This window comes from Oncorhynchus masou, chromosome 9 (assembly GCF_036934945.1).
Source record: "Oncorhynchus masou masou isolate Uvic2021 chromosome 9, UVic_Omas_1.1, whole genome shotgun sequence".
In the NCBI taxonomy this organism is placed as follows: domain Eukaryota; kingdom Metazoa; phylum Chordata; class Actinopteri; order Salmoniformes; family Salmonidae; genus Oncorhynchus; species Oncorhynchus masou.
In genome coordinates this window covers 44,798,388-44,813,122 of record NC_088220.1, presented here as the reverse complement: position 1 = coordinate 44,813,122, position 14,735 = coordinate 44,798,388, and the positions used below count along the sequence as shown (strand labels likewise).

Here is a 14,735-nt window from a genome sequence, read left to right as displayed (position 1 = left end):
AAGATAAGGAATGTGCTTAATATTAGGAAAGTTGAGAAATAAATATTGTAGGCCAAGCCTATAGTATCATTCTCTTTTTAAGAGGACATCACTCTCTTTTCTCGCTCCATTGCATAGCCGATAGAAATGTTGCGCAACATGAGCTCATGGGCTCTCATGAAGTGTTTGATTGGATTTTCGATTACATTTGTATTGATGTCAGAGTGATTAGAGAGACAATAGAACGTGGAGTACCAGGCAGTTAGCACGTTTGGTAGGCTACTAATGACCATCAGCAGCAGCAGAGCTTGGAGAAGCCTAATAATCGTGACTAAACGGCCACGTGGAACTTGACTGTCTTCATGACTCATGACCACCGGTGTGGCGGTAATACAGTCCACCGCAACAGCCCTAGGCCCCACTCTTCACTTCAATACCACCAGGCATGTTGGGAGAAGCTGATATGCATTCAGCCTCTCTTGTTCTCTCAATCTGGGTCTCTCGCTCTTGCTCTCACACTTACTGCTCTATCCAGTTTCCCCTCTCCCTCTCTCACTCAATCGCTCACTCTCATTCACGCTCTCCTCTCATTTGCACCTTCATTCTCTCTTACTCTTTCATGTTCTCTTGCTCGCGGTCTGTCTCACTTTATATCTGTCTCTCTCTCTGTCTCTCTCTGTCTGTGTGGGTCTCTCTCTCGGTCTCTCTCGGTCTGTCTGTCTCTCTCTCTCTCAGAAGGATGACTCAGACAGTCATTAAATGAAGAATCACAAGAGCAGTCTGCCCTATTTAAATGAGGGTCTACGTGAAATCAAAGACAATGAATAATTTGTTTGGGTATAAATAGTATGTTCTAAATGTTTTGGCTGGCATATATTTCGACACGTGCAAAATGTCAAAAGCGTCACAATCTATTTGTGTTTTAGAAAAAGTAAAGGTTGAGCAATGTTGACTTGTACAAGCGCTGGGGGTTTTATGTTTTCCTGATGTCCACTCCACCTCTGTCCAAATCTGAAATCTCTTGCTAAATCGCTCGTTTAATTCTTGTAGCCTTTCATTTCTTTTAGGAGGTGGTTTGAGCATCTCCATTTAGGATTAACTTTGTATATCTTGATTAATATAACACAGTTAGCCAGCAGAGCTCGAAATGGTTAATGGATGCCGTGCCCTATATTTACTCTTCATGGATCACGTTTCCCCTTCGATTTGTCGTCACTTCCCCATATTATCACCTGAACTTTAGCAAACCACCCACACTTTAAACCTTATTGTGTGTAACTGACTCCTGCCCACAAGGCTCTGGTCAAATGTAGTGCACTCAATAGGGAAAATGGTGCCATTTGGGACACAACCCTTTACCCACTAAGTCATTTCCTATTGAGAACCGGTCGTGCCTTTGTCTGATGAACTTCTGTAAAGCCTCTGCAAGACATACAATGGCGACTCTGTGACAGGAGAACAGACTTGGCACATTCATCCAGTTTTGCTGTTGTGGGAGTTGCATAATAACTTGACCATTGGAACAATTTTTTTTTATTGTTACTAAGGCAATGTTGTTGCCCAACCCTTGTTTTGAGGTACACTATATATACTGTACAAAAGTATGTGGACCCCTTCAAATGAGTGGGTTCGGCTAGTTCAGCCGGACCTGTTGCTGACGGGTGTATAAAATTGCACACAGCCATGCAATCTCCATTGACAAACATTGACAGTAGAATGGCCTTACTGAAGTGCTCCGTGACCGTCAACATGGCACGGTCATAGGATGCCACCTTTCCATCAAGTCAGTTCATTAACTCTGCCCTGCTGGAGCTGACCTGGTCAACTGTATGTGCTGTTATTGTGAAGTGGAAATGTCTAGGAGCAACAACGGCTCAGCCGCAAAGTGGTAGGCCACACATGCTCACAGAACAGGACCGCGAAAGCGGTCTGTCCCCAGTTGCAACACTCACTACCGAGATCCAAACTGCCTCTGGAACAACTTCAGCACAAAAACTTTTTCTTCAGGAGCTTAATGAAATGTGTTTCCATGGCCAAGCAGCCGCTCACAAGCCTAAGTTCACCATGCACAATGCCAAGCGTCTACTGGAAACATTTTCTCTGGAATGATGAATCACGCTTCATCATCTGGCTGTCCGAAGGATGAATCTGGGTTTGATGGATGCCAGGAGAACGCTACCTGCCCCAATGCATAATGCCAACTGTAAAGTTTGGAGGAGGAATAATTGTCTGGGGCTATTTTTCATGGCCCCTTAGTTCCAGTGAAGGCAAATCTTAATGCTACAGCATACAATGACATTCTAAACATTTTTGTGCTTCCAACTTTCTGGCAACAGTTTGTGGAAAGCCCTTTCCTGTTTCAGCATGACAATGACCCCGTGCACAAAGTGCGTTCCATACAGAAATTATTTGTCGATCGGTGTGGAAGAAATTGACCTGCCTGCACAGAGCCCTGACCTCAACCCCATCGAACACTTTTGGGATGAATTGGAACGCTGACTGTGAGCCAGGCCTAATTACATTCTCTTGTGGCTGAATGGAAGCAAGTCCCCGCAGCAATGTTCCATCATCTAGTGGAAAGCATTCCCAGGAGAGTGGAGGCTGTTATAGCCTGGGGCTGCAGGGTAGCCTAGTGGTTAGAGCTTGGACTAGTAACCGAAAGGTTGCAAGTTCATATCCCCGAGCTGACAAGGTACAAATCTGTCGTTCTGCCCCTGAACAGGCAGTTAACCCACTGTTCCTAGGCCGTCATTGAAAATAAGAATTTGTTCTTAACTGACTTGCCTAGTTAAATAAAGGTAAAAAAAGGTTGGACCAGTTCCATATTAATGCTCATCATTTTGAAATGAGATGTTCAAGCAAGTGTCCACATACTTTTGGTAATGTAGTGTACATAATTTGCTGATTTGTCACCACACTGCATAACTATTAGCAACCTTGTTGATTTCAACCAGTGAATCAAAACCTGGTTGTGGGTTAAACACTTGGTTAAGACAAAAACCAGGACCAAAACAGTGCTGTATTGCACAATCCACTCGTAGGGTTCGTGTGAACGGTCCGCAGGGTGTGGGGGAAGCAAGGGTCACCATCTCACTTTCACTCCCACCACCCCACCCCTGGCCAAACTCCTGTTTTGTCTGCCGTGCTCTGGGAGGTTGTAGCTGAAATGAAGTGAGCTGTGCTCTGGAATGTTGGCTGTCCGCACAGCGTAGCCAGAAAGAGGCAGACAGAAGCTTCCACACACACCCTCCGACACTCACTCAAACACCAGCACGAGGGTGCGACTGTAAGCGGAGCGAAATGCTGGGATTGATCAGAACTTCCTGAACTGGATATAGCTACACTTCCAGGACTAGTTCTAGGCTGAGGAAGGATTTTTGAGTTTATAATCAAGGGGTAAGTATCCATTGAGTTTTTCTTAAGCACTGGGTGTGAATCTGAGAGCATGTGTTCCCCAGGAGTAACAGTGTAACAGCACAGCAGAAAGGTTGTAGATGGAATGTTGACTTCTCCAGCAAGGGAGCTGGTCGCTATAAAACATTTGAGTATATGAACGATGTCAGGAATGCAAGGGGTCTCTTTAATGTTTTATTTTGGTATTGTTAGCGAGCAAACTGTTCCGCCCGTTCAGCTCACAAGAGAGACTTGTTAGGTCGAGAAGGTTATACATCAGTTTGAAAACTTGGAGAGGGAAACTGACTAAATGTACCCTTATACCTTCGAGTATGTTTTGGGAAATTTGTGTGTTGAGTAGGCTGTAGGCATCATTGATGTCTTGTAAAGTTTCTGAGGCACTCGGCTATATTCCCGGGCACCATTTCAAGCATCGTCAAGTCATATTTCGGGAAGCGAAAGTCACAAGTCACTCGTGAATTCTTTGCTGGGATGTCAGCGGCTATTTCCAGTTCGGGACGTCTGTGTGCCCAAACATTATTTGTTTGCGTTGGAAGGGCAAAAAGTAATCTGACTCTCGGCACCTTTTGATGCCCTCTAACCATCCAACTTTCTTTTTAGCCGCTGGTTGGTTGGATTCTATAAACTATTCCTTTCCTGGTCGCGTTTTCAAAGGCGCTCCTTCCGCCCACCTCCTTTGGCTTCACCACCTCCAAGCACAGAAAGTGTTGTATAACCAGGGGTTTAATGTTTGTCTGGTTTATGGGCCATGGATGATAAAAAAAAGAATTTAAAAAAGCCATCCCTCCCTGTCTCCTGGTTAAAGGGCTTAAGGGTAGTGTGGAGACCCCACTGTAGGATCAGTTCACACAGTCCAGGGCAGGGGTTTTGATGTGGCCCAACCTACCAGGGAGTCTATGTAGCTTGGGGGCCACAGACGGGGGGGCCGGCGATGTGTTTGTGGAATGGCATGGAATGACATTCCAGACGCCCAGGGTGTTGTGTAACGCGGGAATGCCAAATAGAGGCCGCCGGAGCAGGGGAGATGATGTCCGTCAACATGCCGGGAGAATTCCTACGCACCAAGGCTCATAAAGGGACTAGTAGTGCTCTGGCATGCAGGGAATGATAATGATAGCCAGAGCACAATGGAGCCCTATGTCATATTTGCACTGCGACATTGTTTGAACAGACACTTAGTCAGTCACTTACAGCTAGACAGTCAGCTCACACACGCGGGCCACATTCTAACATAGGAAACATAGTGTATGTATGTGTATGTGTGTGTGTGTGTGTGTGTGTGTGTGTGTGTAAACCAAACGTTGTTAGCGCTAACCTACTAGAACTGAGACTGGAGTGCTTCTCAGCTTTCTAATTCAAAGAAACACCTGAATCATGTTCTATGTAAATACTTGATTTCCCCCCCCCCCCCATGGCATGCTTAATCACATCCCATCCTTTACATGTAACAAGGGGTAAACCTGTGTCACATCTTCACAGCTTATCGAGTTATTTACCCTCCTGTTCTCTTCCATCTTCTTATTTACATTCCCGAAGAGCAAACACAGCATTGTTATGACTGGTCTGGCCAGATGGGGAACGTTGTAGTGGATTGACCCTAAACAAGTCCTACATCCATAATCCATTCTTAGTATCTCATGGCATTTGCAGTGCAGAAAGAACACTACGAAATGGCATGTCAAGAGTAGTTATGTAAAGGGTAGGGCATGATTGAACACGCTGTTTTGTGTTCTCCCATTATGGCGTAGTGTGTGTGTGTGGGCCACAGCTAACAGTGCATTATGCTGCAGCTCAGTCAGTCACATGACCAGTGATGTCAAACGGTAATGATTGGCATTAACCCAATACAGTTTGACACACTCAACATACAATAGCCCTGCACATCGTTTCTCCCTTGGAACAAGTTTTAGCATGCTTTAAAACACATTCTTGTCACTCATCAAATGTCACCTTCAAACGCTAAATGCTAGCATTTAGGATTTAATGGGAACAAACAGGAATGTGAAAGGAACATTGAGAGGGTCACACGCTTGGAAGAAGAAAAAAACTTTTGCCTTGGCAACTGCAGAACTGACAGAGGTGGGGGGGGAAATAAGAGTGATGGAGGGAGGGAGGGACTGCTAAATCTCAGTCAGGTGAAGGCTAGCGATGCACATGGCTTGAGAAAGAGAGCGAGAGGGGTGATTGGGTGTGGGTGCACACCGATGGACTGGAGAGCCAGACGAAGGCCGACCCGGCAACATGTCGCAATGGGCCGAGGTCTCTGAAGCATTTGAGAAATGCCTGGCCCGAGGTCCTTTCCTGTCAGACCTGACTGTGTTGTTGGGGGCTATGATGGATGGGCGTACTGGCCTTGACGCAGTTAGCCGCTGCACTAACCGATTTATGAGAATTGAGAGACTTTGGGTTGAATGGGGAATAGTTAGCCCAGCTCTTGATCTCAAAACACCCTAATGACAGAACTAATGGAGTTATGAGTTTGAATTAATGAACCATAAATTAATTGAATGGGCGGTAATTCTCCGGTCATTATTTTGTACGTAATAGACAGGTATCTGTTAGTAGAGAGTAGCATGCACCATTGCATAATCCAGGTTGGATTAAAGCAGCGGTTCCCAAACTTTCTCGGCTCACGACCCCATTTTGATATTTTCGAAAATTCCAGCGACCCATAACCATGTGAAAGAAAAGTTTAGAATTAACAGCCAATGTTTACTTTTTTTATTTGGGGCTATGGCAGTCATTTGAAAAACATTCTAACATTTATTTCTGACTGTCTTCTCAACTCACTATCACATACTTTTAATGTGGGGCTATGACAGTCAATTGCAAAATTAGTCTGACATGTAATATCTAATGGGATGGGTGTCGTGTCGGAGCTTCTCAAAGTCAGGGGGGTGTGGTCGACAGTGAGCACCTCATCTCTGCTGTCACATTCAACTTGAATCGATATTTAGTTTTATTGCAGACGAGAACTGAATCCAGCTTCACACATTTATGAGCCGTCGAAAGGGTTCCATGAGTTGTATGGTGCTTTCACTACAACTGGGAACTCAGGAATAATACGAGGTCAAATTATGACGTCCGTGATCTTCAGGTCGGAAAGTCGGAGCTCTAGAAAGGCCCGAGTCTCCCGAGTTGAATGGCCTTTCAAAACTATTATTCGCAGTCGGAGCTCTTTTTTTATTTTTTTATTTTTAACAATTTGTTTTTAGTTCCTAGTTGTCTTGAACGCATTGAAGTTGGTAGTCTGAGATTTCCAAGTTCTCAGTTGTTTTGAACGTGGTATTAATGCTCAGAGGGAGACGGCAGGATATTCCCTTTTAGTCAGAAACCCAAACTCCTCCATAGTGACCCGTGAATGAGAGTTGTTCAGTCAGAGTTTCGTCTTGATTGCTCCCAATAGCATAAATTCTTTATTTACCAGGGTTATCTGACAAAGGTATTGTGAGTTTCTGTGCCTCTGGCTCCCCATACATTTTCACTGTATCAATTGTGGCCGGTAATATCAAAGTCTCTGCAATAGTGTGTGGTTTCATAGAGTAGTGGGCATAGCCATTCAATGTGGGAATAATTTAAGTGCATTGGTCAAGTCCAGCCTTTTCCCATGATCTGAGGGCGCTCTCTGGTTTAAATTTATTTTAGATTTTTTTATAATTTTCATTTTTAGATTAAGGTAAACCACATTATGCTCATTTTGAGATACAAAGACTAGCATTTATATTTCTACTTATTTTCCACCACATTTTGCAAATAAATTCATTAAAAATCCTACAATGTGATTTTCTGGATTTTTTTTTGTTGTCATTTTTTCTGTCATAGTTGAAGTATACCTATGATGAAAATTACAGGCCTCATCTTTTTAAGTGGGAGAACTTGCACAATTGGTGGCTGACTAAATACTTTTTTTACCCCACTGTATATACACACATTGCTCAAAAAAATAAAGGGAACACTTAAACAACACAATGTAACTCCAAGTCAATCACACTTCTGTGAAATCAAACTGTCCACTTAGGAAGCAAACACTGATTGACAATAAATTTCACATGCTGTTGTGCAAATGGAATAGACAACAGGTGGAAATTATAGGCAATTAGCAAGACACCCCCGATAAAGGAGTGGTTCTGCAGGTGGTGACCACAGACCACTTCTCAGTTCCTATGCTTCCTGGCTGATGTTTTGGTCACTTTTGAATGCTGGCGGTGCTTTCACTCTAGTGGTAGCATCATCCAGGATGGAACATCAGTGCGAGCTGTGGCAAGAAGGTTTGCTGTGTCTGTCAATGTAGTGTCCAGAGCAGGGAGGCGCTACCAGGAGACAGGCCAGTACATCAGGAGACGTGGAGGAGACTGTAGGATGGCAACAACCCAGCAGCAGAACCGCTACCTCCGCCTTTGTGCAAGGAGGAGCACTGCCAGAGCCCTGCAAAATGACCTCCAGCAGGACACAAATGTGTCTGCTCAAACGGTCAGAAACAGACTCCATGAGGGTGGTATGAGGGCCCGACGTCCACAGGTGGGGGTTGTGCTTACAGCCCAACACCGTGCAGGACGTTTGGCATTTGCCAGAGAACACCAAGATTCGCCACTGGTGCCCTGTGCTCTTCACAGATGAAAGCAGATTCACACTGAGCACGTGACAGAGTCTGGAGACGCGGTGGAGAACGTTCTGCTGCCTGCAACATCCTCCAGCATGACCTGTTTGGCGGTGGGTCAGTCATGGTGTGGGGTGGCATTTCTTTGGGGGGCCGCACAGCCCTCCATGTGCTCGCCAGAGGTAGCCTGGCTGCCATTAGGTACCGAGATGAGATCCTCAGACCCCTTGTGAGACCATATGCTGGTGCGGTTGGCCCTGGGTTCCTCCTAATGCAAGACAATGCTCGACCTCATGTGGCTGGAGTGTGTCAGCAGTTACTGCAAGAGGAAGGCATTGATGCTATGGACTGGCCCGCCCGTTCCCCAGACCTGAATCCAATTGAGCACATCTGGTACATCATGTCTCACTCCATCCACCAACGCCACATTGCACCACAGACTGTCCAGGATTTGGCGGATGCTTTTGTCCAGGTCTGGGAGGAGATCCCTCAGGAGACCATCCGCCACCTCATCAGGAGCATGCCCAGGCGTTGTAGGGAGGTCATACAGGCACGTGGAGGCCACACACACTACTGAGCCTCATTTTGACTTGTTTTAAGGACATTACATCAAAGTTTTCCACATTAATTTTGAGTGTGACTCCAAATCCAGACCTCCATGGGTTGATAAATTTGATTTCCATTGATAATTTTTGTGATTTTGTTGTCAGCACATTCAACTATGTAAAGAAAAAAGTATTTAATAAGAATATTTCATTCATTCAGATCTAGGATGTATTATTTTAGTGTTCCCTTTATTTTTTTGAGCAGTGTGTGTATGTATGTATGTATATATGTGTGTGTATATATGTGTGTATATATATATAATCTCACACACACACACAGTACCAGTCACAAGTTTGGACACACCTACTAAGTTTTTTAAATATTTTTTTTTACTATTTTCTACATTGTAGAATAGTAGTGAAGACATCAAAACTATGAAATACATATGGAATCATGTAGTTACCAAAAGTGTTAAACAAATCAAAATATATTTCAGATTCTTCAAAGTAGCCACCTTGATGACAGCTCTGCACACTCTTTGCATACTCTCATTATTCTACAATGTAGAAAATAGAACAAATAAAAACTGGTACTGTATTTGCGTGTTGGATGTATATATTTTGGGGGGTTTCCATAACCCCTAGTTTGGGAACCGCTGGATTAAGGATAGGCTGCCACCAGTAGAAGGTTTTGTAAATATGATGCCATTTGCAACACAACTTGGTGGTGAAATGGCAAGAATTATGGCTTCTGCACAGCATATAAAAATATATATTCCAAACTGGTGGATGTTTCTCAGACCACTATTTGAACAGACTCTGTGACTGGAGTTTTATACTGAATAAATAATCACATCAGTTTGGGGGGTCAACATCAACACACATTTTGGTGTTGATCATTTTGTAAATACGGCACAAGGGAGCCCTTTTACTCAAATGTGGGTCTGAATGCATCATACAACGCTTGCAGTCTTGAATCTTCATCCAGCCCCAAGTTTTTGTCTTAAGTTTTGTCTAATTTACCCTACTCATAATTTCCATGGCTGCTGCCCCATTTCAAGACTTTTGGTTTTTCCACTTCAATATTCTACACCCCTCCTCACTGGAGAGCACATATACTGAACAGCCTGTGATGTCACCAAGTGGACTTTTCCACTTGTGGTGTATTTCTGTGGTGTATTTTTACTCTGAGGAACATTCGAGTGAATCTTCGTCTGTCTGTTCCATCGTTGGAACAGGATTTCCAGATTGAATCCCAATGTTGCCAAGTGAACGGTATTAAAAGTGCCTTTCCCTGCCTTAAATGCTTATTTCTTCTCTCTCTCCTTTGCTCCATCACCAGTTTTGGAAAGCGTTCTGCAGGGAGCCTGAGACGCGGATGCGAGTGCATCGTTCTGGAACCTTCCGAGATGATTGTGGTGAGTCCTGCCGTCATTGCCAACTTCACCACAGTGGCGTCACGTCAGGCAACAGCACACCACACGCACTCCATACACTGATGTACTGGGACGGGTGGTTTACAAAAGATGGGGCTTAGGACTTATAGGGACAGGGCTTAGCAATGGCCTAGCGTGTTTTATGAGGACTTTTACACCCCAACTAATTTAGTTGCCTAGATTTTAGGTCTAAATGGCCTTTATTTATTGTGGACGAACCAACTACAAGTAATGCTAGGTACTTCACTTGACATGCATACATTCAGCTATAGTGCTTGCTGCTGTTTTTTGTTGTTCACTGCACGCTCGCATACTTGGCTAAATGTAATGAATACAATAAAGTGCTTCAGTAATTTCTAGTCCGTGACATAAAGGTTGACCGAGTTTTATGGTGACATCAAATGTTGGCACAGACCTTATAAAAAGCAAAGTTGAAAACCAATCAATCCAGCCTTACCAGGATATAAAAGTAGCAGCACAACACAATCTGCTGTCGGGAACATGAGGCCTTGGAGGCGTGCTAGATCTTTAAAGATACGAAAGCCCACTGTCCTTTTCGCTCTCTGACGTGTGCGTGCACATGCCACACATAACCACCCTCACACACAATCGATCGCACAGCCCACTCACGCGTAATCAATCACACACGCATGATCAAGCGCGTACACGCTACAATTTGACATAAATCCTATCGCCTAAAAACTGCTCCTTTTTGAATAGAGCAACCATACCTAACCAGTTACATCATGTTACTGTTAATCACCAACCGTCCTACAGTACGGCTGCCACAAAGATCTTCTCTGTAATCATAGTGTCCTATGAATGTCTCCAATAATAATTATATAGATGGCACCTTTTTGTTAAATGTGATTCCAGCTGCTAAAGCTTCAGCTTTTCTAATAGCCTTCTCTCCTCCTCTCTGTCCTACTGTTGATCATTACCACTTCCTGGCGTAGCCTCAGCTATTATGGGCGCAACAAGCAGCCTATAATTACTGGGAGAATGGCTTTGGGGTGATACTAAGACAGCAGCAGCTCTCGCTCTTAAGCCCCCAGTCTCCAACACATACTAAAAGCGATAAACGCAAGATACTTAAACTGATGCACACGCAAACCAAAATCATACTCGCACATGCACTCAAACCGATACACATATGCACAGTCAATGCACAGTCAACAGACACACACACACTGAAACTGATTGACACACTCAAACCAAACTGATACACACATCGCATGCACTCTCGCTCCTCTCTCAAACACAACTCTCTCTCTCATCCACCACATCTCCCCTGCCGTTGCCATAGCAGCAGTTGGTACGGCAGAGAGCGAGGGAGAGAGGTAGAGATTTTATGTGTAATCCCAAAGGCTGAGTGCTGTGAAATGTGAAGCCGCAGTGAAGGAGCTTGTGAGGGAGGAGTGTGTGCCAACTGTAAACGCCTTAAATTTGTCATTCTAGCACCAGGCCTATTTCATCAGGCTACTACACTTGACTGTTAAGTATTAAGTCGTTGAAATGCATTTTGTGAGCAGAGAAAAGATGTTGCTGCAATATTTTTGCAGGTAGAACATGTAGTACATGCATTTCTGTCTTCTGATGGCCGATGCCTTGTGACTCCTCAACCTCAAGTTGTACTCGTAATTTGAGGCCAGTTGTGCCTTATTACGACGGTCATTTTGAGCCATTTCATGGGACTGTGACTCCCGAGGGTGATCGATGGCAGGAGCAGTATGACCATAAGGGAGGGCAGCATCTGCCTGAATGACTGAACTCGAGACTGAATTACTAAATCTGAATCACATCAGGGCAAGGGGCTGGTATGTCTCCCTTTCTCCATCTCTCTCTCCATCCCTCTCTTGATCTCTTCCTCTATTTTATCCCTCTTCCTTTCACACGCTTGCCTTGCCAATTCACTATGTACCTCTCTCACACACCTCCCTCTCGCTCGTTCCCCCTCTCCTGGAGTTGTGATAGCTTCCTTTGATGTCGGAGAGGAGTGTTGAGGCGCAGCCCACACACACACGCTCACGCTGCAATTTTTACGCAGTGAGAGGGGCGGGAAGAGGGGGAGGGAGGGGAGGGAGGGGGCGAGGAAAACTAGATAGTCACTCCTTCCTTTCCTCCTACCCTGTTTCCCCAGGTGGACTATATGGACCAAAATGAGGAGTACTTCCAGCGGCAAGCATCGCACCGACAGTCCCGCCGGAGGTTCCGCAAGATCAACCAGAAGGGCGAGCGGCAGACCATCATCGACACGGTGGACCCGTACCCCACCGGCAAGCCGCCCATAGCCAGGGGATACCACACGGTGAGTCACCATCTAGCTACCTGGCTCCTCCTGTTTAGTTGGTAACTAGGCTGTTTTGTGTTGCTGGACACTCGTGGTGTACTCCTTACCTTGCCTCCGCTTGTGTCGGCTAACATAGTCCTTGTCTAAGCTTGTTGGACGCTTACCTGTGTAGCCTACTAGTGAATACCTTATACCCTGGTCTGTATAGCCTACTAGTGAATACCTTATACCCTGGTCTGTGTAGCCTACTAGTGAATACCTTATACCCTGGTCTGTGTAGCCTACTAGTGAATACCTTATACCCTGGTCTGTGTAGCCTACTCGTGAATACCTTATACCCTGGTCTGTGTAGCCTACTAGTGAATACCTTTATACCCTGGTCTGTGTAGTCACAGCTTACACAGTACCTGCCATGTATACCCTGATCTGTGTGCACCCTTGTTTCTACTTTGCTCTGCTCTATAGTTACGTTGTGGTCAATGTATCGTGTTTGCTGTAGGCTTGCTGTGCCTTGTTTCACCATTATATTATTATTCTACCCTTCTTGGGTACCTGTACTCCGAAATGCATCGTTCATGCTGTTCACCTTTTTGCTATCCTCGCTGTAGGCTACCTTGTATACCTTTCTCGACTCGACTCTTGTGCACCATTGCTACAAACTCACCGTTTGACCTTAATAGACTATATATAGGTTATAACCTCCTGTGTCATCTTTGGGCCCTTTTTTTCTAGAACTAGTGCCTCTATGCAACACCCCCATATACCCACTGCCTTTACTCCCTTTGCATCTTTCCTTCACCCCATAAACCCTGTGTCCCCTATTGCTCCTGGCGGTGTCAGGGTGGTTGTTATTCTACACAGTGTAGCTCTAGGGGTTCCATGTAGTTGAAGGGAGAAGCCGTGTTGAGTCACCCACCAGGGGTTGATGTGGATGGCAATTGTAGAGCCAGCTGGTTTCTCCAGTGAAATCAGCAGGAGCATGACTGGAAAGGGGGGTAAGAGGAGAGTAGAGAACAGGGGGTCCTATTCATCATGGCATCCCAAAGCTGTGCCTTTCTTTATGCAAACCACTCCCCCCCACAAATATTCTAAAAGGGCAGCATGTGTGGAGATGGAGAGTCTCTCTCTTATTTTCCAATGGAGCACGCCACAGTCCACTGAGGTGGCCACAGCAGTGCCCAAGATGGGTCCTAAAGTGTGTTTCTGTGAATGGGGAACCCATGTTCACTATAATGAAGGGTTCACTAATAAAGTATACAGTACAATCACGTGAACGCACCCCATATTGCTATTCATGGGAACCCATGTTCACTCATGATGTGGACACACCCCATGCCCCATGTTATTTTTCATGAGCCCCAGTTCTGCCTTATTTCAACCCATTCCTCCTATTTCTGCAATTCTGAAGGTTGGGCGGTGTCAAGAAGAGTACCCCAACTCGTTTGGAACGCCATGGAATAATCTGGGCTTGCCGTACAAAGCGGAAACACGCCGGACGTCATCCACCCCCCCAACACCGACCCCTAATTTTAGACTGGCTTTGGTTTTTTACATAAAAGGATACCCTGAACTTTCTCATGGCCTGACGGCGCCTGTCACAAAATTCTAGTTCTCCTCAGAGGCCCTGTGGGAAGAATAAGTGGGGTGCCATGGTAACAAGTAGTCCCAAGTGGAGTGGAGTGCACTTGAAGTACAGCAGTGCGTAGAGGGAATAACTTCAGTTGAGACGATACTGGCGAGCGCATAGGGGGAAAGCTTGGATGTTAAGATGACATGTAGCACGCTAATCTCCCACATTTGGAATGCCAGGCTGTGCCGGGATTTTCCTTCTCAAAACCCAGAGGCGCATTTAGAGGTGAAAAATGTGCCAGGGAGAGACTTTTGTCAGAGGAATAAAGAGAGCCGTGTAAACATGCCAAAAGCTTGGGTTTGTCTTCGTAACTCAAATTTACGCCCCTTTAAATCTCACTTGGTAGACATTCGGAATGGGTTTATTGCATGGACATTGGTCTTGTGTATTGCAAGAACATTTTGTTTTTGTGGGGATATCCCATTTACAGCAAGGGGTCTTTCATTCAAGGTATCTATCTCCCTATGATGACACCGATCCAAATATATCTCCTCTGTCTCTACTTTCACATTTTTTTCTTCAACAAAATATGTATATACAGTGCCTTGCGAAAGTATTCGGCCCCTTTGAACTTTGCGACCTTTTGCCACATTTCAGGCTTCAAACATAAAGATATAAAACTGTATTTTTTTGTGAAGAATCAACAACAAGTGGGACACAATCATGAAGTGGAACGACATTTATTGGATATTTCAAACGTTTTTAACAAATCAAAAACTGAAAAATTGGGCGTGCAAAATTATTCAGCCCCCTTAAGTTAATACTTTGTAGCGCCACCTTTTGCTGCGATTACAGCTGTAAGTCGTTTGGGGTATGTCTCTATCAGTTTTGCACATCGAGAGAC

General features: G+C 44.9%; 1 protein-coding gene across 2 annotated transcripts in view; it reads left to right on the top strand.

Moving 5' to 3' along the window:
• LOC135546032 (rap guanine nucleotide exchange factor 6) overlaps positions 1–14,735 on the top strand; it is an 82,059-nt gene that overhangs the window by 61,882 nt on the left and 5,442 nt on the right. The window contains exons 5-6 of one of the 2 annotated variants that reach the window (XM_064974110.1): positions 9,878–9,953; positions 12,112–12,279. In XM_064974110.1, coding sequence (XP_064830182.1) covers positions 9,878–9,953; positions 12,112–12,279 — 244 coding nt within the window. Of the gene's footprint in view, positions 1–9,877; positions 9,954–12,111; positions 12,896–14,735 lie in introns of those variants that run through there. The other variant, XM_064974109.1, reaches the window with a different exon arrangement.